Source organism: Rhinatrema bivittatum, chromosome 15, assembly GCF_901001135.1.
Source record: "Rhinatrema bivittatum chromosome 15, aRhiBiv1.1, whole genome shotgun sequence".
Taxonomy (NCBI): domain Eukaryota; kingdom Metazoa; phylum Chordata; class Amphibia; order Gymnophiona; family Rhinatrematidae; genus Rhinatrema; species Rhinatrema bivittatum.
This window is the reverse complement of record NC_042629.1, coordinates 32,258,641-32,285,958: the sequence shown is the minus strand read 5'-3', so window position 1 is coordinate 32,285,958 and position 27,318 is coordinate 32,258,641. Positions and strand designations below refer to the sequence as shown.

Sequence of the window (27,318 nt, the reverse complement as noted above, 5' to 3'; positions counted from 1 at the left end):
AAGTGCGCATTAGCGCAGAAGGAGGCACGTTGTAGGGAATGGGACCATGAGAACCTTAGTCAAGAAAATACAGGCAGTGGAAAACACTCCAAGACCTAAAACAAAAAAACCCAGATAAGGATGTTCTTAGGGTTAGCTGGATACTATAGAAGATTCAGTCCGAATTTTCCTGATCTCACCGCTTTCTTGACCAACATGTTGATAAAGGACCAACCTATTCAAATTCAGTGGGATTCGGCCACAGAAAATATTTTTGAGAAAATAAAATGGAAGCTATGTGAACATCCCATTCCACATTGTGTAGCCTTTAAGCTCCCATTTGTTTTATAGACCAATGCCTCGAACATGGGGTTGGGGGAAGTCCTGTCTCAGAGGGTAGGAGATGAAGAGCACCCCTCCTGTGCCTTAGTCATCAGTTAAAAGATAATGAAAAGCACTATGTGACCACAGAGAAGGAATGCTTAGCGCTCAAATGGGCCATGGAGAATCTGCAATATTACCTGTTGGGAAGATTACTTACAGTGCTTACAGACCATACTCCCCCTTAAAGTGGTTCAGTCAAACGCATAGTACCAATGAATGCCTTACTAGGTGGTATATGGCTCTACAACCCTTTAAATTCACAATTCAGCAGAGTGGGAGCAAATCATCAAAATGCTGATTTTCTGTCTCGACAGATTATATCTATTGAAAACAGGGAGGAGCCAAACACCTGGGACAAAAGGGGAGAAGCATGTAATGGGAAGTACGTCCCATTCTCTAAGCCAGACCAGAGGAAGGCTCTAGAAGAATCAGGTATAACCAGGGCTCGGGGAAGGACCTACGACAATGCTCAGAGAACCCAGGCAAGCAGCAGAGCAGAAAGTCAGGAGATCCTGAACTCAGGTGCTAACCTCTTCAGGGAGGAGGAGCCATGAAAAGGAAAAAGCAGACAGTGAGGGAGGAGAGAGGAGCTGTTCAAGGCAGCTCCCTTTCCAAAAGTAAGAGGTTTCTGTGGAGCCATTGCCCTCTGAAACAAGGGAGAACATAGGACTGTGGGAGGAGGTGCAGGAAATCCTTCGCTGCAGTGAGCAAGCAAACTCAGAGGAAGCTTTCTGCCAAATTATCCTGCGAGTGGGTGGTGACAGTCCACCCCAGCACACAGCTGTGCTGTTGAACTGTACCTGGGAGCAGCTGTCCTGCTGATCGTTTTGTGGGCTCCGGGGGTGCCATGGAGCGGAGTTTGTGAACCAGCACTCCAGTGGTTGAGTGCCCTAGGACACTGCAGTGCAAATCTACCCTTGGAAGTCCAGCTGTGGAGTGAGCCAAGGTACAAAGAGATACGGAGCCTTACACAGTAAATTGATATCCTTTACAGTACAAGCAACCCTGGTCATGTTAAAAAGAGCCAGAGTTCCCTGCTGTGGGATATGAATGAGGGAAAACGTGGAACGTGTGTGCGTTTCTGTGGAAGGAGGGGGACAGATGGTGGAGCAGTGAGCTGCCACAGAAACCTTTCACCACCAGTGGCCTGAATAATGAGGGAAACTCTCTTAGCTATTTTGGAATTTCAAGTTCCTTTATAGACATGGCATCTCCTCACAACACCGCCAGTTCTCTGGTGGGTCACAAAATCCTTTTTATGAAACAAGAAACCAATTGATGCCAGATAAACGGACCACAAGAAACCATTAGCAATTATGCCCACTTCATTAATTTTCATTTTGCAGAGTCGGTTCTTAGCTAAACAGAAGAGCAATTACAGGCAAACCAACATGCTTATGTTCAGATAAATGCATAACTTCAATAGCCAACCTCGCAACTCTTGGGCATCAGCCAGTGACAGGAATTGATTTTGACTTCTAATGTGGCCATCAGATCAGCCCAGCAAAACATTTTTTCTTTTTGTAAGCAAGATGACAATCACGTACTGTAAACACAAAATACATAACAGCCACTCTTAGATGTAAGGTTATGTCTCTCTGCTGACTCACGAAACACAGGAACACTGGCCTGTCACTTACGGTTAGTCTCAAAAAAACCTCTGAAACAAAAACCCTTGGCCTCTGCAGTGGCCTGAGAATGGACTAAGAAATCCTGAACCACAGAACAGTGCAAAACATAGCCACGTACTTCCATTTGGACAAATTTTGTTCTGTCTAGATGGAAAATGTTCCCTTTACTAGCTAGGCACTGGAAACCATGTTATTGTATTACTTGTAATCTAAGCTCATTGGAGCTTCTTTAAATGTTAAAGTAGTACTGTTGTGGTGGTGGCGGGGGAAGGTTACGTGGCTTACTACTGAATTGAAAATTCCCTGTTGGGGTTGATGGGTCTTGACCAGTTTCAAAGTCACAGAAACTTAGAAGGCAATGGCAGATAAAAACCATTTAGCCCATTCCATCTACCCACGGGTGTCTGTCTACTGTGCTTGCCGCAGGTCATACCTGACCTGTGGTCTTCTTTCTCCATCCCTCGGCCGCGGTCCCCTGTCCTGAGTTTTTCTGGACTGTACAGAATTTTGAGGTACTGTACTGAAAAAAGAGGGAGGGTCAAAATGTTCGGAAATGTCCTGATTTTAGACTTCCAGCGCAAGTTAGCATCCAGCACTCCCTGTGGTTATACAAGGGTAGACCCTCCTTAAAAGGCCAGGACCAGGCATTTAGCCTTAGAAAGGGAATAAGAAGCTAGGCCCAGAGAGGATAGGAGGCTGCAGAGAAGAGAAGGAAGCCTAGGGATATATTGTATTCCATGAATTGCGTTGGGACTTTTGCTTTGAAACTGCTAAGGTAAGCAGGTTTGTTTCTACTTGGGGTTTTTTTTGTCTATAACCAATAAAAGTTTGAGAACAGTTAGAGTCCAACCTGAATCTGTCAAGCCAGACACCGCTCATGGTGTCACAGTTGGATACATTTATTTTGTGTCACTTGCTTAGACTTCAGTCCGTGATTTATTCATAGGCCTAAAAAATTTACAGAAGAGCAGTTTGGTTTCTGGACTGGTAAAAACAAACCTTTTTTGGAGTTAAGACGTTTGGAAACTAGGGGTCAAAATATTAGGCTCCGAAAGGCTAGCCTCAAGAGTAACACTGGAAAATATTTCTCCACAGAAAGAATGATGGACGCATGGAACGATTTCCCCAGTGGAGCGAATAACGGCAAAAAACAATGACAGTTCAAGAAAGCCCGGGACAAGTAGAGAGGATCGTCAACTGTAAAGAAGTGAGGGAAAAGTCGGAGATCAACTGGGATCTATATCACTGGAGCAGCAAGTAAACTGAGGACACTAGATGGGGCCTTATCTGCTATTATATTTTTTATATGTTATATATTTATGTGTTTTTCTAATGATGAAGAGCATCAATAAGTCGCATGTGCATAAACTCCATCAGCAAAGATATTAAAAGGCATCACCAAATGTTCGGAAACTTAATGCTTGAAAGTCGCAACCCTACTTTGTGCATGCTTGGATTCTGCCACTTTTTTGACTCGTCACCCTCTCAGCGAAAAAGTATTTTCTCATGTTCCTTTTGAATGCCTTTCCCTTCAGTATCATAAGGCTGACCTCTTGTCCATGGGTTTTTCATTATATGGAAATGTTAACTGCTGGTTGCTTTATTAAAGCCAGCTAGATTTATATTCTGATTAGGTGGTTTAATCCTCCTGGCTTTATGTAGCAATGGCCATTACATCTTCCTATGCCCAGTGGGATCTGATGGCAGGGCATTAACCACTCACGCTCAACAGCATTCAGTCTCAGACGAAGGGCCAAGAAGAGACGGAGCTCAGTATTTTAATTTTCTGTTGGAGTCTGGGGGTCACTGATGGAGATACAGTGGGTACCACATGCTATACACCGCACACAGGCCACCCCAATCCTGGGGATTTCCGGCTGTAAAGAGATTACAAAACATATATATTATGCTATGTTCTCTTCACAGCAGAAAATCCTCAGTGTATATATACTGGGTTGGTTTTTAAAGCGTGCAACTTGTGTGGTTGCACAGGGTGCCAAGTACCAGGGGGCGCCAGTGCTCCCGCCTAATGCAGTTGATTGGCTAAAGAAGAACTGCGCTGGCACACTCTCTGAACCACGCAGAAAAGAAAGAGGCACCGGAGGCAGGAAGCAGCGTTTAGAAGTGCCAGGCCCCCAGCGCTGCTCTTCTGTCAGGCAGGAATGGAAGCCAAGAGGCAGGAGGGGAGGAGATGGGGGCAGGATGACAGAAGGGAGAATAAGGATTGACTGATGGGGGCATGAATGGAAGGTGTCAGGTGGGCAAGGATGGATGGGGGAGGGGGGGGGAGAGATGGATGCTAACAGTGAGGAGGGGGAAGGGAGGGAAGACTGAAGCTCCAAGCGGTGGCATGGAGGAAACATTTTTTCACTGGGGGTGGGTGAGGCGCCAATTTCAGTTTTTTTGCACGCGGTGCCGGTTAGCCTAGAGGCTAATTACTCAGCGCCTCTTCATTTTTCTAAAATTATTCATATTTCACTGAATTATTTAACTGCCCATGAGGTCTACTGAAAAAAAACTTGCTGCTCGGGTAAGATAAGCGGATAAACTTACCTGGTCATTTTTATCTGGACACTCAGCGGCACTGCTGAATGTCTGCCTAAATCCGCCCCGCCCCGTCCTCACCCGAATTCCTGCAGCTTTACATTGAGCCAGGTAACGGGGGGGGGGGGGGGGGGATTCTGGACAGGGTAAGGCTTGCATGGGGGCTAAAACCCCATTTTGGCAGGGTAAACCGTCCACTCGTGCGCCCTCGCCGCATGGCGGGGACGCGTTCCCCTCGGCCCCGGTCACTTACTGTGGGGTAGGGATGCGAGCAGAAGACGATGTACTTCCTGATGATGCCGTTCAGCTTGAGAGGAGGAAGCCAAGACACGTAGACGGAGGAAGCAGAGGCAGCCGCGGCTTTCACTCCGGCCGTGGGACCTGGGACTGAGAGAGGGAAGCGTGGTCAGTTACTGGACAAAGGACGGCTGCGGCGCACACAATTATTGCAGTAACATTGCTCCGGCTCTTCTTAGTCGAGCGGGTTTGGGGTTGTTTTTTCTTGAGGTTTCATCCTTCTGCTTTGGCAACGGTTGTTATATATCGTCGTGTCCCCAAGGGGGGGACGGACGTCAGGTAGCAGGGCTCTCCCGTAAGGGGCTGGCAAGAAGGGGCAACCACTTGAGATGCCAAGCTGGAGGGGGCGCCGTGCTGCCCTCTGGATTTGGTCTCTTCCTGCCAACACCCAGGGAAAGGGAGTGAGGCGGGAGGATGCTGCGCCGAAAGCAACCCTCGCTCTGGGAGCCATTTTATCCAGCAACCCCCCCAATATTCAACGGCATTAGGCCTGAGCCAAAAAGGCCAAGAAGGGACCCTCCCCAGCCCATAGCTCAAAATCCCACATTTATTTCACTCCACGCTTGATGGAGAAGCGTTGGTGCAATAACCAGACAGAAAGCACGGTCGCACGTGATGCTGTGAGAGTAAGCGTGAAAAGCCCCCGAGCCTGCCTCCATAACCCTGCTCTTAACTTGCGCTGGAAGCGGTCTGACCAGGTGAAGCTTGGGGGCTGCCCTCTCCTTTCCCTCAGGGAATATCCATTAATGCCTGTGCAGGTCAGACACTTCTACTATTGTCTCGTCCCTAGAAAATATATTAACCTACTGCTAGCACTTAACACTTCTCTAGGCTTCCAGGCACCCCCAGCAGCTGTACAGATACACAACAGTCCCAGGCACAGCCCCTGCACCAGTTTCTACTATTATTCATCTCTTGGTCTGTGCGCCTGTTCAGAGAAACAAAATGTGTTTCCTATACAATGTGCTATTGTTTTAGTAAACTCAGAGTTTAGGAAATTGAGATTTGCCTTCAGATATAAAGTCTAGCTGTTACGCAACCCATCTCCCTGGGTAAATGAGAAAAACAATGGAATGAAATGCACATGTACTTTATGATTGGATTCGCTTGTTCCTTCATCCTGTATATAAGACCTGAGGAGTCAGATGGGGACAGCTGTGGAATATGAGCTTTTAAAATAAGAAAATAAAATAATAATTGGAACACAGCACTACAGACAAGATGAGAACTGATGCGCCCCCGATTACTCAGTCTATGTAATAAAATCCCTCAGGCTCTGAAGAGAAAGAGGTCCAGGCACCGCATGTTTGTCTGGTTAAGTCTGGCACGGTCTGATTGCTTCTGGCCTGTTGTCCAGCTATGTGGGGGGTGGGGGTGGAGCAGGGATGTTCTGGGGCAGAGCACCCTTATCTGGCTAAGTTAGACGGAGAACCTCGATTTTCAGCTAGGTCAGCCGGATAACTTTAGAGTAACTGAAGAGCGGTCCTTGTTCTAAAATAGTAAAGGTAATAGTAGTAGCTTGCTGAGCAAAATGTTTTGTATTTTCCCTGGGTGGTGGGCTGGTTTAGTAGTTATTTGCTCTGTCAAGTCCACCTCTCAATGGAGTTGTGCGTGTTCAGTTTGTTTGACGTTTGTCGCTTATTCCGTTGTTAATGTTATGCTGTGAACCACTTAAGGTCTTGGACAGGCAGCCTATAACATTTTTAAATAAATAAATAGAAGTTTGGGGTCCTCAGCCATACAGCACGGGGATCTGCTGGGGAGAAAAGACGGGGGGTGATAGAGGTGAAGGGGGAGGAGAGGTGCACATCCATGCTCACCTAGCCGGCACAATCCCGACCATACCCCTCCACCACGACTCCACCCCCAGGTGGGAATGACGCAAAGACCAGGCAATTACATGACTATAGCCAGATTTGCAAGCTTTGCCATGGTATCACTAGCAACTACCACCACAAGCAAAATATGTAACAGAGAATTGAAAGTCACCAATTTGATCAGGGCACATAGGCTCCCGCAACTAGGCTACAGCAGTTTCAAGAATTCAATAGAGGTTAACATACGAGCTTCTCAGCAATTATACAGACCTTCCCCTCGGTTAGGAGAACTATTTGCAATTACTTTTCCAATTTTCTTCTCCAATAGTGTAAAGTGCACACAATAAAAGCAATTTCCTCTCCCTTCAGACACAATTCCTCCCTTCTCTTTGTAGACCATGGTTATCAGTCTTGGCATAAAGGATATCACTTAAGTTGCATCCATACTCACTCACTGGACACTCAGTAATTCTTTCCGTTGCCACTAGAAACTCTTGTAACCATTCAACAGTTTCTTCCCAACTCCCATCCAAGGAATAGCAAGGAATTTCCTTGGCATCTGAGGCTTCTTTAATCCATTGTCCCCCCACTAATTGTGGGATTCCGGACTCTTCCCCACCTCTGGAACTCAAGTTGGGACTCTTAGTTGCTTCCCCTTGAGGAGAAACACCTCTCTGCCTCAGGCCTCTTCCCTTGAGAGGGAAAGCCCCTGCAGGACCCTCTCAGAAAAGAGGCCACCACGGATAAACCCTGTCCCGGATGGGTTTCCTTCATCTCCTCCTGACAAATCCTAAACTCAAACATTTTATACTGGAGGAACATTCTCTAAAGGATTTCTTTCCCCAATTCATCTCTCATATCAACATCTCTCTTCCTGTACTTTCTTCCATACAAATATATCATAATTTTACTTTACCTGAGCATCGCAGCAGCAGTCCCTGTCCTTCCCAGCCCAACGCAGTTCAACGGCAGAAAAAGACCATATGACCCGTCCAGTCTGTCCCTCCTCCATCCAATTAATTTAGCATTACAATTCTCATCACTTCCTTAGAGATCCCCTGTATTTACCCCCATGCTTTCTTGAATTCAGATACAGTTTTATCTCCACCATTTGCACTGGGAGGCTGTTCCACACATCTGCCACCCTCTCCGTAAAGAAATATTTCCTAAGATTACTCCTGAGTCTACCTCCTCAGTGGCCTAGCAGGATGGGCTCTACCCGGAAGCCGGAGGAGTTACAGACTAAAACACACAGGAAGCGGGGCATGTGTTCCTCAGCTGGCAGGAGCCTTGACGCTCCGCTGCTCCGGCTGCCAGCTCCTCACCAGCTCCACAGGAGGTGGGCTTCTCCTTCTCCTCTCCTAAGAAGCCCCACCAGTCTTGCTGTTCCAGCTGCTGGCAGACTTATGTTACTGGTTTATCCACAGCTGCAGGGAAAGGGAGGAAGGCACCTAGATTAGGCGCAACATGGCCTTGCTGGTATGTAAGGCTTGGCAAGAGAATCAGTGTAAGTTGAGGCTGGGCCATGAGGAGCAGGAGTAAAGAGCAATGCCATGTGATGCTCAGTGTAGAAGTGAACAAGGGTGAGTCAGTGAAAGGTGGATATGAAATGCAGACCTGGATTTGTCAATAGGCAACCATTATGCCTGTGCATAGGGTTGCAAACATTTAGGAGCGGGAGAGGCTGGCTAAGATTTACTGACTTCCAGCTCTGATGAATCTCATTCAGCAGAATACAGCCCTCTGCTAACCTGGAATAGACCTTTAAAGGAAGCTGGGGGGAAGGGGGGGGGGGCAGGGAAGTGCCAATACCACCTACAGGTGGCAAAATCCTAAATCTGTCCCCGATGAAATTACAACAGAAGAGTCAAGACAGGTGATACAATCCTCTCAGAAAACCATTCACTGAGATGTGAGAGGAAAATGGAAAAAAAAAAAAAAAAAGAGGGCATGCAGATAGGTAAGGGATGAGAACAAAGCATGCAGGAAAGCAGAGAGCTTCCAGAACTGAGAGATCAGGAGATCAACGCCATCACCCCAAACACTGTCATAAAGAGATGGCAGCAGAAGAAAGCAGCCGCCTCTCCGTGGGCCACGGCTGTCAGAATGGAACAAACACAATCTGCCGTGAGCAGCAAAGGGCAAACCCCAAAAGAAAAGAAGCCGATCTGTTAGCAGGGACCGAGCGCCAGACCCACAGGGATGTTTTCTTCTTTTCACCCTGGTGCGGGATTCAGCTTGCCTGCCTGTATCTTCTGGCCTTTTCCCTGCTGGTATCTGCTGTAAGTCTTGTGCCCGCTGTCTGGCTATTCTGATCACTGGAAACAAAAGGCCACTACAGATGCTCAAAGGGAAGCAACGGGCTAGATTCTGGCGCAATGGAAACTGGTGATAAACTTGCCTGGTATAGTTAGAAAACTGACTTGTAGATGAAAATACAAGGTTTTAAATAGTCACAGCATTTTTAAATAAGATACTGAATCAATGCTTACTAAAGCTCGGTGTACCTCCCCCCTCTCTCGCAGTCTGGTTCTCTCCGTACCGATAGCCTCACATTTCCACCTTCAGCCAAGCTGCTGAGTGAAGCCCGGCGAGTAATTGCTAGGACTGCACTGAACCAGGCACTCGATGCATCACAGATAGGATTATGACCTCATTGAGATTATGACAGCATCACAGGCGTGGCTGGGCCTGGCTGCCTCCCCAGCCACTGCCCTTGTTTAACATGGCCTCTTGCTACTCATGCACACTGGCACACCTTGGCCACTTTTTCATTTCACCATCAGGCTTTCCCTCAAAGTGCTATACTGACTGCTATTAAGCAGCCATCACAGAGTGTAAGGTACTACATTCCTCACGCCAATTAACACAAGCAGCAGACTCTGCCAAATGAATTGCAGGCAGGATTAGAAGTGGGTGCAACAAGCCTAGGGCCTGGAACTTGAGGCCTGATGCCAGCGTGGCAGATACACTGATGGCTTGCTAAATAAGGAAGCAGGTTCTCTTCTTCTTGGCAGTTATTTCTACTTTGCTTAGCTGCCCTTCTCTGGCTTTCCGCCCATTGAAAGTCACTCAGCCCTGCTGACGGACAGATCGAAGGGGCTTGGCATGGGAGAGGAGGAGTTAGTGCAACTGAGCTGTCGCAGGTGTCCATTAACAGCTTGCTGAGACATTTCTCCAGTTTATTCCCCCGTCCAGCTTTTCAAAGCCAAAGCAATCTACTGGCAGAGGGACAGTGGCTATTAACTGCTTCATCTGCCTGTTCATGAATCTTTAAAGATATGGAGGAACCTCTCGAGAGCACGCACATCCCCAAATCAACTTAAGAGCAAGAATTGGTTTTTGAATTCAAAGATGAGTTAAGGATGTGCACAGCAAAAACTTTTGATTCAGTTTGTTATTTCGGTTTGGTTGTCATTTTTTGTTTAATTTATTTCTGTTTACAAGGTAACTTGTTGCAATTGTTAAATTATTTCATTCATTTCCATTTAAGTCATTGGGTAGCAGAAGGACGAGAACCCCTAGACAACATGAGTGGGGAAAACACTAACATAGTAACGGTAAATGACAGAAGATTAAGAACACAATGGTCTATCCAGTCAGCCAGAAAGGTGGCTAGGCTTGTAATTGCCCCTCACTGTGGGTTCCTATCAGGCAGAAACGTTACACCAAGTCACCACGTTACCCTCCTTCTTCAAGAGAGGAGCAAAGGGCACCAACAACAGTGGCATGAAGACCCCCCCGGCATAAAGTGAGGCAGCAAGAGGAGTGGCATCAATACCCCAGACATTGAGTGAGGGGTAAGACAGCAAGAGGAGTGGCATCAATACCCCAGACATTGAGTGAGGGGTAAGACAGCAAGAGGAGTGGCATCAATACCCCAGACATTGAGTGAGGGGTAAGACAGCAAGAGGAGTGGCATCAATACCCCAGACATTGAGTGAGGGATAAGGCAGCAAGAGGAGTGGCATCAATACCCCAGACATTTAGTGGGGGGGGTAAGACAGCAGGAGGAGTGGCATCAATACCCCAGACATTGAGTGGGGGGTAAGGCAGCAGGAGGAGTGGCATCAATACCACAGACATTGAGTGGGGGATAAGGCAGCAGGAGGAGTGGCATCAATACCCCAGACACTTAACTTATCCAAAGTAGCACAATCTTCACGGGTAGGCATGCATGGTCTTAATGGCTGGTCCAGATGTTGTTACTCCCTTCCAAGCTCGTGCAGCTGTCCCCGCATGCAGGCCCAGCCCTGAGTGTACTAAATGCGGTGCTGGAGGGAACTTTGGAATTTAGGGTTAAGACATGCAGTAGCTACTTAAATCCCATGTTCTTAACCACATGCAGGTGCTAGAGAGGGCAATCATTTCTCCAATGATTTGTATCACCACCTACAATGCATGTTCTGTCTCTTGCTCCAGGATAGTGATGTGGACCACCACCCCATCTGCCCCACAGTGACTTTCGAGGGTGGGGGCTGCTGGCCTGCTACCTCACTGGGAGGTGGGGGGGGAGGGGGTGTCAACTTGGGATGTGGACTGCTGTGGCTTTCCTGCTGCTGCTGATTTCATGGAGGATGGGGTCCCCAGACGTCTACTGACCTCCCCTGAACCCAACATTAATGGGTCTTGTTTTTACAAATGATGGAGCATACCACTGTTTGAAAGATCGCTCAGAACATTCCCTCTACTGATGACCTTCTGACAGTATGCGGACCCATCATAACAGCAAGGTGCTTCCACATCTTTGATGTCTTGTGGGATTCCCCCTCCGGATCCTTGGGTGCTGCTACTAGGGCTGGGCTTAAAGGGTCGACCAGGAGGTAAAAGGCCAGAGGTGGCTTAGGCTCTTGACCATCTGCTGTTCCTCAGCAGGATCATTTACTGCATGCGGCTTAGACCTGGCAACTGTGGATTGGACCTGGAGGCTCAGGGTTTAAAACCCTGCCTCTGGGATCTCTGGGAATCCTAGAAGTCGCCTGCTCTGCTCAGCTGCAGCCTCTTTTCTCCGTCTGTGCTGAGGAGTTGGGGGGCACTAGGACGGAGTCTGAGGCAGGAGGAAGCTCTGCTGCCAACTCTCCGCCTCTGGCTGCTGATTGGTTCTAGCTTTCACGTGTAGACTTGTTGCCTGCGCATCTAACGCCTCACGAACTCCAGGAGGCTTCTCTTTGGCACAATGCACATAATATTAAGCTGGGCATTAGCAGTGAATTTGAGAGACTGAGATCATGTTCAACATACCCTCGGCTTGCCAGTCAGGTTTATTCCTGTAAGGGCTGCACAAAATGAAGACATTTCCCCATAGGTCTGCAAATTTTCTCCTGCTACTAGGTAGCCCCACAGTCTACAGCTAGGCACAATGTAAGTGGATGACCGTAACAGTACATTTTGCTTTCTCCTGTAAATTCTCTTTTTTATTCTTTTCTTTCATTCCAAATTTTGAAGCAAGGAGTTTCCGAATCTCTGCCTTCCCTCTCTGAGATGCAACAGAGGAAAGGCTAAGAACAAAATGGTCACAGCTCAAAGAGCTCTTAGTTTCACTTTCACCTAAAAAAAAAAAAAAAGAAAGAAAAGAAACATATATAGAAGTGTGGGCAGAAAAGGACCTTATGGCCCATCCGGTCTGCCCAGCAAGCTCTCATGGTTACCAGTTTCCCATACTTATCAGTTACTCAGTCCACCAAGGTCAGGGCTCTTGTTGGTTACTGTTTGAGTCCAATTTACTTCCTCTTCCCCCTCCCCCACCATTGAAGCAGAGAGCAACGTTGGAGTTGCATCAGAAGTGTAGTATTAGGTCTTTTAGTTAAGGGTAGTAACTGCCGCATCAAGCAAGTTACCCCCATGCTTATTTGCTTTCCCAGCCTGTACAGTTCGATGTCCTTGTTGGTTAACTGAATCCCATTCCTCTGTTCCTCCTGCCATCGAAGCAGTGAGCAATGATGGAGTTGCATCACAGTATGAAAGCTTATTTGTTAAGGATAGTATCTGCCACACCGGAAAGATACCCCCATGCCTCGTACTTTATTCCCCTCTCCCTTGCCTTTAGAGATCCACAGTGTTTATCCCATGCTCTTTTGAAATCTTGCAGTTTTTGCCTCCACCACCTCCTCTGGCAAGGCATTCCAGGCATCCACCACTCTCTCCGTAAAGAAATATTTCCTGATATTGATTCTGAGTCGTCCTCCCCGGAGTTTCATTTCATGACCCCTAGTTCTATTGGAGTCTTTTCAGTAGAAAAGGTTTGTTTTTGATTGTGTATCATTAAAACCTTTCAAGTATCTGAAGGTCTGTATTATATCTCCTCTGCTCCAAATATACAGATTTAGGTCCTTCAACTTCTCCTCATAAGTCATTTGCTGGAGATCTCCCACCATTTTGGTCATCCTTCTCTGGACGGCCTCCAACCTGTCTCTGTCCCTTTAGAGATACGTTTTCCAGAACTGAACACTACTCCAGGTGAGGCCTCACCAAGGACCTGTACAAGGGGATTATCACTTCCTTTTTCTTACTAGATATTTCTCTATCTGTGCAGCCCAGCATTCTTCTAGCTTTAGCTATCGCCTTGTCACATTGCTTCGCCATCTTTAGATCACTAGACACTGTCACCCCAAGATCTCTCTCCTGTTCCGTGCAAAGCAACGCTTAACCCCCCATCGCAATCAGTTCCTTCGATTATCACGTCCCAGATGCATGACTCTATACATTTCTTGGCATTAAATCCTAGTTGCCATATCTTCCCCCACTCTTCAAGCTTCCTTAAATCATACCTCATTCTCTCCACTTCTTCCAGCGTATCCACTCTGTTGCAGATCTTCATATCATCTGTAATCTTCTATCCCTTCTGCAATGTCGCTCACAAAGACGTTGAACAGAACCGGTCTCAACACCGATTCCTGCGGCACTCCACTTAACACCATTCTCTCTTCAGAGTAGGTTCAGTTTACCATCACCTGCTGTCTTCTATCCGTCAACTAGTTTGTAATCCATGCCACCACATTGGCGCTCACTCCCAAGCTTCTCATTTTGTTCATGAGTCTTCTATACAGGACTGTGTCAAAGGCTTTACTAAAATCTAAGTAAATCACATCGAGTGCTCTTCCCCGATCCAGTTCTCTAGTCACCCAATCAAAGAAATCAATCAGATTCCTCTGACAGGACCTTCTCCTGGTGAATCCGTGCCGTCGCGGATTGAGCAAGCTACCAGATTGTAGGTAGTTCACTATCCTTTCTTTCAGCAGAGTCTCCATTAATTTCCCACTACCGAGGTGAGGCTAATCAGTTTGTAATTTCCAGCCTCCTCTCTGATCCCACTCTTGTGACACGGGACCACCATCGCTCTTCTCCAGTCACTTGGCACCACTCCCATTTCCAGGGATCTATTGAACAGGTCACGTAGCGGACTCCCTGGTACATTTCTGAGCTCCTCAGTGATGGAAAGTCAGGCCATGTAGCTGTCAGCCTGGAATAGGCTGACTGAAAAAGCACTGAAACAGACTGGTCCTGGTCCTTCCTTGTCCCATCCCCAAATGGTTCCACTCTGGCTTCAAGTCCAAAAACTACATTGCTTTGCTTCCCCTATAGACTTTAATGGCACTGAATTGAATTAGTTAAAAAGGATTTGGATTGTTTCGGGGAATGTAGCCAGTTGGTTCAGTTGACCTGAACTAAATTTGGTGCCTTTTTCTATCTGGATCAAAACAAATGCATATCCCTAATCTAGGTGTCATAAACCAACAGCACCTCCAACCACTAAGAGTCCTTTGAGTACATCTAGGGAGGGCAATCAATGACTCCAAGTCACCTAGGACAGGCTAAGCCAATCCTGGTTTTACCCCACTGCAAGCAGTCATGCATATCTTCTGGAAATCAGAAAGTACAGTACATCACTATTCATGGAATGAAGCACAACTAGGTCGGGGTCAACCTGTCCTAAATGACCTGAAGTCATGTGGTAACCCTAATCTTTTTTTGCCAGGTACTTCTGACAGCAGTGAACCCTGGAGTAATGTTTGGAAGTATTTCCTCACCGGAAGGGTGCTGGAGGCTTCTGTGCAAGCCAAGTTTAGTGCACTGAGAACTCAATTAGCTCATGCAAAGCTCTGACCAATGGACTAGTCATCGTTGCTCCTACCCAAGACATTGTACACAGAATATAGAGGTTCACTAGTCAATGGAGGGGTTAGAAAAATGTAAAACCTGGGACAAGCAGAAAGGATCCTTAGCGGTGAGAAAGCAAAGGAACAAGAAGGGTCTGCAGTATTGCAGTAGAGAGTGTATAGCTAGCTGGGCTATACAGCTGTTATCCAGCATCAGGGGCGGATTGGCCTATTGGGGGATCGGGCATCCCCCGGTGGGCCGGTCACGCTAGTCACGAGGTCTGCTGAGCGCGGCCGTGACAGAGCTGCGCTCGGCAGACCACGTGGCATCTCCTGGGCGGTGAATCCCCGGGCCGGTCTTCATCGGGAATCCGCCGCCATCCAGCATCGTATTTTATGTTCCTATGTAACAGAGAAAGGAAAATGCATCTCCCCATGGCTTCATTAGCTTATGCTTAATGAGAAATTTGTAATTTGAAAAATAACTTGGAGAAGTCTCTTTATTTAACTTTTTTGTTTTTTTCAGCCTCTTGGCTCCTTGCTTCTCTCTCCCTAGATGGCAATTCTGCTACAGGGAACTTAGCTAGGGATTCAGCATTGCGTGTACCTGTAGGGTGGGATTGTCTCTTGTGTGGGATCACTGACACAGGGGCTCAAGTCAAATGCTTTTGGTTAGCAGGCAGGAGCAAATCATAAATCAGTGGAGGACCAAACTATCAAAACAACAAGGTTAGAAAGCAGAAGGATTGCTCTTTAAATAATCCAAGCCTCGATTCTAGGCCCCACTCGATGCAGTATACTCGAAACACGGGCCATGTTGGGGGACAGTCAACCTGGATTACTTATACTCTGACATGCCGTTTGCTGCCTTTTGAGAATAATGAACATTGCTTGATTCTGAACATGAAACATTTTTGGGCAAGTGAAGTCTGTACCAATCCTTCTGCTATCTAAATGAGCAGGCAGAAGACCATAGTTTGACCCAGTAGCACTGTAGGGACAGCAACCGTCACTGCATCTGGGATACATTCTAGTAGCGCCACCTGCTGGTCAATTCAGAGCATCCACGAGGAGAGTCCTCTGTAGTATCCCATATGGTGGTTAACAGAGAGAGCATTCTCTGGTTCTGAAAGTCCGACTGGATTAGAACTCATTAATCATGAAGCCCATTATAGATCTGCAAAAATAAAAAGCCGCACTGAGTTTTTACCTTTTGTTTTCTAAGCCCTTATTTGGTTTGACTTGCTCCCGCTATCACAGATATTTTGCTCATCTTTCATTGTTTCTTTTGTGAATACATATTTGTTAAGTTTTTGGCTAACCTCCATGCTGCATTCTCTTTGTTAGAGCTTTTATCCTTTCTATTCCTCGTCTTAATGTATGAAGCCTTTCATTACTGAAGTTGATTTAGTACTACAAGGTGGGTCTGAGAAAGACAATAGTCTCTCTTTATGACAATTGCTGTCCCACAGGCAAAGAAAAGAGGCAGAACACTTTTCTTCTTTAATAAGATCATGGCCAAGAATTTTCTTTCCGAGTACAGAAACCTATCCAGCATCTTACAGGAAAGTGTCCGGCCTGTTCATGAGATACAATAGAGGGTACTGTCTGTTACTCGGAGGAACCCCGCGTGGCCCGTCCCAGGAGGAGGTTACCGAATATTTATGGCCTCTTATACTAGGCATCGCAACTAGCAATGCAAGGAAAGAGATACATAGACCTTAGGGAGGACAGGACTGGAAGAAGTGCTGGGGCCTGACCTCTGCTGTCTAAACTGTGTGCTCATGTCCATGCAAGACATTAAGACAAATGCTCCAAACCTGATGCAGAATTCCAGACATCATGAGGAAGAACTTAGCTTTCTTTGAATCAAGTGCAAAAAAAAAACAAAAAAAAAACGGTTTCAAATAAATTGAAGAAATTCTCCCAGATCATTCAACAGGAAAAACACCCATCTAAGACTGGAGCAAAAACACCGATTTCTGCTCCTTTTTCCTCCAGTATCCCAGATTACATGTGGGGATGCACGTCAACTAGGATTGCCAACGGACTGGTCTTCAACCCTTCTGGCTGCCTTTAATGAAGAGAGGCCAGTGGTCAGGGGAGCTTTAAATATTCTGTCCATCACTGGCCTTCTCCTTCCTCCCAGCCACTCCCTCGACTCCCGCTGCTCTAATTTACTCTGTGGAGGCAGCAACAGCAAGCGGGGAAGGTGCGTGGGCTGGGATCTCGGCCAACAAATGTTACACTTCCAAGTCCCTATGTCTGATGCAGGAGAGAATGAGGTCAATAGCAGGGCCTGGGAGTGGAGCATACATTGGCCAAGCCCCCAGCCTACACATTGCAGTCACCTCTGGGATCAGGCCTAGAATGGCCTGTGCTCAATATGAAAAGAGCTTAGGCAGAAAGGAAGGGGAGGATGTGGAGGATGGAGGTCTGAAGGGGGCTTTGGAGGAGGAGAGATGAGGTGGGAGGAAGGAAGGGTGAGGCTGTCCAGCTGGTTTTCTAATGCTTGAATATTGATCCTCCTAAAGTTAACATGTTCAGTCCAAGCTGAGTAGAGTCCAAAAGTCATAAAATTAAGAACAGACTTTATTAAAGTGAAATTTGCTTACCTGCTGGCCGGACTGCTTTCCTTGTGCTTCCAGTCCGATGGTACCCAGCTCTGGCAATGCACACCGGTTTGTGAAGGGGGCTGGGAGGTGTCAGTTATGACTACTTAGGGAGCTATTTTCACAATGATCTAGACTCCTCTCTATAGAGCTATGAGCCTAGATTAGACTGGTTGAAAACTAATCCCTAAACTTATTTATTCATTTTATTTAAAAATGTATAATCTGCTTTATCTTCACTTCTAAACAGATTTTAAACATTCACAAATAATTTAGGGGCTCAAAAAAGTTCCTGAAGGTGGAAGAAAGCAAGTTAGGTATTTAGAAATGACTTTCAGTGTTACATACCTAACTTAGCAGTGACAAATTTAGGGGAAAAAAATAACAATTGAAGGCTTAATCTAGCAAGCCAGATTTTAGGGCACTTTCAGCAGCAAGCCTTATGCACCTAAGCTCAGCCGAAAATGGGCTGACCTTAGCTGGTCAAAATTTGGCCGGCTAAATTAGGCACTCTAGAACTCTGGCCCTTTCTGGTGTTTTAATGGGCTTTGGATTTAAATTACATAAGAAACATAGAAACATAGAAGTGACGGCAGAAGAAGACCAAACGGCCCATCCAGTCTGCCCAGCAAGCTTTCACACCTATTTTAATTAATTGCCTTTCCAAACCTGAGCTCAAGATGAGTTATGCATTCTGATACAGTAGGTATTTTCCTGTCCCAGATCTCTCTTCCTGCCCCTTCTCTCTTTTTCTCTAATCCTAAAAATATACAATTCAGTTTTTACAAAGGGAAGTTGCTTTCTACAGAGGCCAAGACTCAGCTGGGGCTTCTCTTTTATTTACAATCTGGACAGAGCCAGCACTTTCATTAGATGGTTTCCTAGATGGAAAATCTTTGGGGGTGGCGAAATTCCACCAGCGTGAGGGCCCTGGGTTACTGGTGGAGCCCATCCCACCAGCAGCCAAAGAAAAGCAAGACGCCTAGGGGCAGGCCAGAGGGAGGCTTAAGAATGCAGGAGAAGACCCAGCAGGAGGGGGGAGCCAGTGAGAGAAATGAATGCTGGGTAAGTCTGGCGGCATGGAGAGAGAGAGAGCGGTGCTGGGATGGGTGAGGGGTGGCGAGCGAACGTGCTGGGCGGTGAGAGTGTGTGGTGGAAAGAGAGAGGGAGGGTGTACGCTGAGCAGGCGGGGGTGGACAGAGAGAGTGTAAAGTGTGGTCGGCAGAGGAGAGAAAGCAAGAAGGTGCAGAGTGGGTGGACGGCGGAAAGGCGAGAAGGTGCTGAGCAGTTGTAAGATCTATGCAGATCGGTTTTTTTTCTTTGCGTGACAAGAATCATGGTCATTTACCCTGAAATTATTAGAAATGTATTTGAATGCAGTTCATATCTGGCTTACTCATATAACAAACTGCATCCGAATGGAAATAAAATGGAAATCATAATTCTCTCTGCTCAGAAAAATAACACAGCTTTTTCAAAAACTTTTCATTTTAAAGGTCAAGAAATAATTATTAAACAGCAAGCTTGTAACTTGGGTGTCGTAACTGATAGCTCAGTAATAATGAAACACCACATTAGTAATTTAGTTAAAAATTCATTTTTCAAATTATGTGTGCTAAAAAATTTAAAACCGTTACTAGAGCCACAAGATTTTAAAACAGTCCTCCGGGCCTTGGACCATTGTAATGCCATTTTGATTGGTTTACCTAATGCTACTCTCAGACCATTACAGATCGTACAGAATGTGGTGGCATGCTTACTTACAGGAACCAAGATGCACAAACAAATTACCCCAATTTTGGAAGCCCTACACTGGCTATTCTTCACATTTATAAACCAACTCGTGTTCTTAGATCTGAAGACAAAAACCTATTAGAAATTCCCTCCATTACAGTAGCCAGGCTTTGCATTACCTGCAAAAGGGCTTTCTCAGTCGTAGGACCCATTATTTGGAATGTGATCCCAGAAAATATACGCTTAATAGCTTGCAGCAAGATGTTCAAAAGGGCACTCAAAACTTACTTATATAAAATCGCGTTTAAAGATGGTTAAAATTGTAATGTTATTTTTATTTTTTATTCTAATATTTTTACTATTGTATTTAACTTTTGTCTCATTTATTTTATTGCTTTTATTTTTTGTTTTTATTTTTTCCTCTCTATGTGATTTAATGTTTTTATATGATCTTTGATTTGTATGCTAATTTGTACTCCGCTATGAATTATAAAATATAAAAGTTTTTAAATAAAGAGCTGGCAGGGTGGAGAGAAAGAGAGAGAGAGGATGCTGGCCAGATGGGAGGGTGGGTTGGAGAAAGAGAAGCTGCTGGCACTGTGGAAAGAGGGCAAAAAGAACTGGGATGATATTAGTATGCTAGGCGGGGAGCGGAGAGAGGAGAATACTGTGGGGGAGGGAGGAGAAGAGACGGAAGGGATGCTGGCAATTACTGGCAGAGGGGCAGAGAGGAGGATGCTGGGCATAGGGTGAAGGAAGAGGGGTTTTTTTTGTGGGGGGAGGGGGGGAGGGATCAGTACCAGTGCCAGAGGCAATGATGCCAAAGGCGGCAGCACGGTGCTGGAGCTTGGGTAGGGGTTGGAGGATACAAGGTTCACCCGGGATGTCCAAAACCCTTGTACCAGCCCTAAGACTGGATTGAAAGCACAGGAAACTGAAGGCCTCCATACATCTACAGCACAGGCACAGCACCGTGCAAGCTTCCCACACATATACAGCCTCAGTATAGCACAGGTACTCGCACAGGCAGCAATGATACAAGCTTCCCCCCCCCCCAAACCAACACAGACGCATTGTCCCAAAATAGAGCAGACGCAGCAAAGGCAGCATGAGCTGCCCCCACTGCCCTGCCAGATTCATTTTAAGCGCACCTCGATATGAGGCCCATCCTATGAACTGCAGGAGGCAGCTCTCTTAGGGCACAATACAAGTATTAAGGAGGACAACGGCAGTAAATTTGAGACAGCTCGTACGCCACATGCCCTGGCTGATGAATGGGGCTCATTTCCTATGAAGGATATGTGCAAAACAAAAGCCGTCTGGAGAGACTGCCCCGGGAGAAGCCCTGCTGCGGGTGGGAGGGTAATTCAGTGTCCGTGCCTGCGTACTCTGTGCCAAGCAGGACAACCAGGGAGCCAATGAGCCTCAAACTACGAAGGCAGCTTCTAGTGATACAAATACTCATCCCTCTGGGAACAGGCCCCAGATCATAGATGCCTTGCTTTTGTACATTTCTTCAGGGACTCGGTATTTCTATGCCATTTACTAGTCTGAAGGGAGACCAGGGACAAACAGAAAAAAAAGATGACCTGATCGTCACCATGTAAGGCGGAATTCTTTGATCTTGATTTTAAATCTAAATAAGCACACCTTAACCCTAAGAAAATGATACACCGAGGCCCATACGTGAAGGACCTGTTTGGCTAGCGTTTGGAGTCAGCTTGACAAACACTGATGTTTTACATTCTTACACCCATCCCTCACCCCCGCCCGCACAAAACGCACCTGGACAAAAACAGGCAGCGCTGGGGATATAGGTGGGGCAGGGTTTTACTCTGTCTCGGCAATGCTGATATTCAGCACCTGGGTAACTCTGTCCGGATAAATAGCAACCTTTAAAGTTACGCCGGCGTAGATTCGGGCTTTATCTAGCAACTGCGGGCGGAATACGGACTTCACGTCAGTATAAGCATGCAAACACAGAGTTACCTATCCGGTGGGTGGGGCTCGTATCTTCTCTTGCTGTGGGACAGGAGACTTTGACGTCCACGCTGTCTCCGTTCTCACAGCATGAGCAGACACGAGGGGGCCCCCTGGATGCTTCTACTGACTGGATAGGAATCGTGGGGGCGCTGACGCCCGGGCGTTGCTTTTCCTCTGCTGGTCCTGCTCACAGACAGGAAGATGAGGGCAGTCAGGGATTTTGGCCTGTTTGGAAACCTGTTGAAAGGAGAAGGCTTTGCACATGTCTGTTCAAGCTGAAACACACCAGAGAAATTCTCCTGTTTCCCCGAATAGCCATGCGCTGGGATGCTTTCCTGTTCATTACCCCAAAGGAAATGGTTCAGTTAGCACAGGTTGGAAATGCTATAGCATGTAAGAAGATATAGCTCCCACTTTCTTGGTTATGGTACTGTCGGTACGGTCCAGCATGTACATTTTTTGAAGCAATACCAAAGATTCTCCAAAATATCGAGATATGCTCCAAAATATTGCATTTGCTAACATTCACCTGTACTCGTGCACATGTAATTCATACACTGCTCGGTCACACAAGCCATAGGCAAAGAACTTGCACGGTATGTGCCGGGGCTCTCACCATCCTCCTTGGTGCGGGTGAAGATCTGCTCGCTCCTGACGCCGTCTCCTGCCCGGGTGAATGCCAGCACCTGGATGCTGTAGTTGGTGTACTTTTCCAGCCCATCCAGCTCTAGCGATGGCTGCACCGTGGTAACGTTCTTTATCTCACCCAGCTCTGCAGGGAATAGGAAACGCACAGGCAAAATTACCAGCAGAGTTACAATAGTTCAGGCAGTGGCAGACATAGTGCTACAGTGTCATCTTCTCACCCCTTCAAAGAGGGGACCATGCAGTGCGCTGACAGCCTGGTCTATACTCAAGTCACAGCTTATACAAGGAACATACATTACACAGTCCTCTAACCTTCACTGGATACCTCACTCACAGCTAGGATGACCTCAGCATCTGGGGCTGCCACCTGCAGCCAGTCCATGGAATGGAGCCTGGGAGCTGGCTCGCGCCCACAAGCATAACTGTGGCAGTCCTTGAAAACAGGAAGCCTGTGCAGGAAGAGGGGCAGCAGGGCTGCCACAGGGCCTGTGCACGCACACTGTCTCACAGGCCTTATATGCTGACTTTACTTTGTGTTGCCTCTGTGGGCCAGAGAAGAGAGGAAGTGAGAGGAAGGGGGAGGATCCAGGCAGTGACATTCCAGGGCACTCCCCTCCCCCCTTGTGTGCACTCTTCAATTTCCTAGGGAACCCACTTTCCACACACAGTGTCTATGGGGGCTGTAACGGAGTGACCCCATTCTCCCCCTTAAATCGGTGGGCGGGATCCTGTGGTGCAGGGGAGGGTCCGGAGGGCGAGACCAGCTGGGCAGGATAAGAGTGTAAGCCCAGCTGTGTCTCCAGGAGAGGCAGCTCCTGTAAATCTATGCTGCCCCAAAGTTCAGGCACTGGGAAGTGCACTGCAAAGGTAGGCAGTCATTCCATTGGGCTGAAGTGCTGTAACTTGAATAAAGTTTTATCTGTATTCGCAGAGGCTGGAGTCCGCGTGGCTTTGTGCCTCCAGCCTGGGAAACACTGCTCGGTTCCCAACATTTTAATTCTGGCCCTGGCCTCTCAGCTCAGACTAAGAGCACCAGTGGATTAACTATAACCGCACTGGGCTGTTATTCAGCAGTATAATCATAATGCACAGTCACCAAACTGTAGTAAGATGTGCATGCTAGCAAATGGCCCAATAAATATCTTCAAGTATCCCTCTGTAAATGGAAATCATGAGATAAATATTTTAGTACACTCTGACTTTCTGGTGACATTTGCTTATCATATTGGTATAAAACATTCAATTTAACACATTCAGTTACTGTGATGGAGTATCACTCGTTCCTCAGATCCCCTTCACACACAGTGATGCAATCTCATTCCTTCTTTCACTGATTTCACACACTGCATCCAAGTCTCACTCACTCCGCCCATTGCTGATCCCACACACTGCGATGGATTCTCACTTACTTCCATCTCCAACCTCACACGTTGCGATGGACTCTCACTTACCTCCTCCCATCTCCAACCTCACACACTGCGATGGACTCTCACTTACTCCTCCCATCCCCAACCTCACACACTGCGATGGACTCTCACTTACTCCTCCCATCTCCAACCTCACATGCTGTAATGGAGTTTCACTTACTCCTCCTATGCTGCGATGGACTCTCACTTACTCCTCCCATTGCTGATCCCACATACTGCGATGGAGTCTCACGTACTCCTCCCATCTCCAACCTCATCCGCTGCGATGGACTCGCACTTACTCCTCCCATCTCCAACCTCACACGCTGCGATGGACTCTCACTTACTCCTCCCATCTCCAACCTCACATGCTGTAATGGAGTTTCACTTACTCTTCCCATGCTGCGATGAACTCTCACTTACTCCTACCATTGCTGATCCCACATACTGCGATGGAGTCTCACGGACTCCTCCCATCTCCAACCTCACACGCTGCGATGGACTCTCACTTACTCCTCCCATCTCCAACATCACACGCCGTGATGGAGTCTCACTTACTCCTCCCATGCTGCGATGGACTCTCACTTACTCCTCCCATCTCCAACCTCACATGCTGTAATGGAGTTTCACTTACTCCTCCCATGCTGCGATGGACTCTCACTTACTCCTCCCATTGCTGATCCCACATACTGCGATGGAGTCTCACGTACTCCTCCCATCTCCAACCTCACACGCTGCGATGGACTCTCACTTACTCCTCCCATCCCCAACCTCACACGCTGCGATGGAGTCTCACTTACTCCTCCCATGCTGCGATGGACTCTCACTTACTCCTCCCATCTCCAACCTCACATGCTGTAATGGAGTTTCACTTACTCCTCCCATGCTGCGATGGACTCTCACTTACTCCTCCCATTGCTGATCCCACATACTGCGATGGAGTCTCACGTACTCCTCCCATCTCCAACCTCATCCGCTGCGATGGACTCGCACTTACTCCTCCCATCTCCAACCTCACACGTTGCGATGGACTCTCACTTACTCCTCCCATCTCCAACCTCACACACTGCGATGGACTCTCACTTACTCCTCCCATCTCCAAACTCACACGCTGCGATGGACTCTCACTTACTCCTCCCATCTCCAACTTCACACACCGCGATGGGGTTTCACATTTTGGCCAAACCTCCATAAGCCTCTCCTCACTCTTTTCCCTTGTTCCTCCGTATTGCAGATCTCTGATATGGTCGTCATCTCTTTACCTCCATCGAGGAGATTTGCCCAGTAGATGACCCTGAATCCCTGGAGAATGCCATTGAGGGCTTCTTTGGAAGGAGTAGACCAGGAGATAGAGACCGTCTCAGGAGATGTGGCAGTTGCTTGCACATTCTCTGGTGCACGACTGGGCACTGAAATGAGACAGACAATTTGTTAATTGAGACAGCTGATGATGTCAGGAAAAAAGGAGAACAGAGGTGTAACACCTAAAATGTATTTACATGTGGGGTGGACCACTCTATTGCTGTCATGTCTTCCTCTAAGCCCCTAGTGCTTGCCACTGTGGGGAAACAGGATGCACATTCTGGTGAGCCCTTTGGGGTTTATGTTAACGACATCTACTCATGGAATTCAAAATGAGCAGCAATAAAATGAATGCATTTGCCAAGTTCTTCCACCTTCTCTACAATAGACTTGTAGCAGGTGCATCAAGGCCTTGTTCTAGTGCAAAGATCACACCAGTTGTGCCCGGTGCTCATTATCCTTTCTGACATATGAAATGGTGGAAGGAATTATGTAATGAATCCTTGTCTGTCCATCCAGAAACAAAACAATTCTCCAAAGAAGGGACAGAAAGTCATGGAAATGGACTTCAAACCCCCCCCCCCCCCAGAAACATCACGTCAGTATTTTCAGAGAATGGACCCTCCCAAAATATTCCCGTTCCTTTATTATGGGAGGCAGTTAGAGGCAGCAAAATGTTGGTAAGCACCCATTCCAAAAGCCACCCCCTCTCCCCTCAGCAGCTGAGCCCAGAGAAAAACTGGCAGACAAGAAAACAACTGAAACAGCTACACTTCCCAAGCCATAAGCCCATCCTGCACCCCCTCACGTAACCCCATCTTGCAATCATTTCTGCCATATCACTGACTGTTTGTAAAAAAAAAAATATTTAGAGGCATATCCCTAATGCAGGAGCATCCTATACTATAAAAGCCAGTGTCTGTCTGTAACTTTCTAGGAGCTTTCTATTGATCAGTGCTCTAGGAGGCGTCCTATTGGTCACAGCATCATGAGCATTACCATATCACCACCATCCCCTGCTAGAATTTGAATTGCTGGAAAATAATGGTGATGACCAAAATAGGGGTCCTTCCCCACTGAAAATAGAGCTGCTGAAAGCATGGCATGAAATTCAGGTTCCTGGCTCAACCCCCTCCCCCAACACCCAAACACAACATACAGTAGCAGCAGAAGATATTTGCACATGTTGGAACCCAGGAGGCAGCAGCTCTAGTTTGATCTGGCAGCTGTGGCAGGGCCAGACTGCCTTGATGCTGCAGAGACAGGTTTTTGGCAAGGATGCTTCAGTGCACTGTTGCCCTGGCCTGGAGCTGCAATCAGGTGCTTTCTGTCACGCGGTGGGGAAAGGGCGGGCAGAGGAGGCGGCCAGTAATGAAAATGCGTGCCACGAGAGACCATTGCAACCATGCTGCCTCCCTTACATACACACAGACATGAACAACGTCTGGATCTCACGCACACGCACGTAGCCACCTCCATACCTCTCTCTCACTCTTGCACACACAGAGCTGATAGAGTTCTAGATCCCCCCCCCCCCCACCACCACCACCACCACCACCACCACCTTAGGGTGGCCAATTCACTCCAGGACAGCCGCACAGGAAAGTCCAGTGGATTTTGCATCCAGGCGGAAAGTTTGAAAACCGTTCCCCGGACGGGATCTGCTGACCGCGAGTAAAGCAGTGAAGCAAGTGGGACGGCCACTTGGGCAGTTAGTCGTGTCTCAGACTGGAGAGACACTTTCCGCAGGAGGGCCACGGGCTGTGGTGTGGATGGAAGAGCCAGAGGGAAATAATGCATGAGGGAGGAGCAAGAGGTCAGGGAGGGGGAGGCAGGAGTAATGGCAGAAAGCATCCGGTGAGTTGCTCGACCAGAGGCAGCAGGGATTCACCAGGGGAAGGTCCTGTCAGACAAATCCGATTGATTTTTTTTGATTGGTTGACTAAAGAACTGGATCAGGGTAGAGCGCGTGATGAGATTTATTTGGATTTTAGTAAGCTTTTGATACGGTCCCACATAGGAGACTTGTGAACAAAATGAGAAGCTTGTGAGTGGGTGCCAAGGTAATAGCGTGGACTGACGGGAGACAGCGTGTAATGGTAAATAGAACCTACTCTGGAATTTGTTGCCAGAGGATGTGGTTAGTGCAGTTAGTGTAGCTGGGTTCAAAAAAGGTTTGGATACGTTCTTGGAGGAGAAGTCCATTACCTGCTATTAATCAAGTTTACTTAGAGAATAGCCACTGCTATTACTAGCAACAGTAACATGGAATAGACAATTTTTGGGTACTTGCCAGGTTCTTATAACCTGGATTGGCCTCTGTTGAAAACAGGATGCTGGGCTTGATGGACTCTTGGTCTGACCCAGTATGGCATGTTCTTATGTTATGCTCTTAAAGAACAGAAACATTGTAAACCGGTGTGAAGGTAAATACCAACATTGGTATAGAAAATTAAATAAATAAATACATAAAGCGGAGTGCATCAGGGATCGGTTTTGGGACAGATTCAGCTCAATATTTTTGTGAGCGACCTGGCAGAAGGGATAGAAGGTTTGTCTATTTGCAGATGATACTAGGATCTGCAACAGAGTGGACTTGCCTGAAGGAGTAGAGAGAATGAAAACTGATTTAAGAAAACTTGAAGAGTGGTCAAAGATTTGGCAGCTGGGATTCAGTGCCAAGAAGTGCAGAGTCATCTGGGATGTGGCAATCTAAAGGAGCTTTATGTGATGGGCGAATGGACTGGGAGAGGGATCTTGGTGTGAAAGTGTTTGGAGCTCTAACGATGGTGAAGCAATGTGACAAGGTGATAGCTAAAGCCTGAAGAATGCTGGGCTGCACAGAGAGAGGAATAACCAGTAAGAAAATGGAGGTGGTGATGCTT

General features: G+C 47.2%; 1 protein-coding gene across 4 annotated transcripts in view; it reads right to left on the bottom strand.

Moving 5' to 3' along the window:
- The window catches only part of DSCAM (DS cell adhesion molecule), a 569,269-nt gene that overhangs the window by 130,862 nt on the left and 411,089 nt on the right, over positions 1-27,318 (bottom strand). For 3 of the 4 annotated variants that reach the window (XM_029579019.1, XM_029579021.1, XM_029579020.1), the window contains 3 exons: positions 24,394-24,540; positions 21,694-21,849; positions 4,792-4,925 (listed from right to left, as the gene is read on the bottom strand). In XM_029579019.1, the coding sequence (XP_029434879.1) occupies positions 4,792-4,925; positions 21,694-21,849; positions 24,394-24,540 (437 nt within the window). The remainder of the gene's footprint in view (positions 1-4,791; positions 4,926-21,693; positions 21,850-24,393; positions 24,541-27,318) is intronic. The other variant, XM_029579022.1, reaches the window with a different exon arrangement.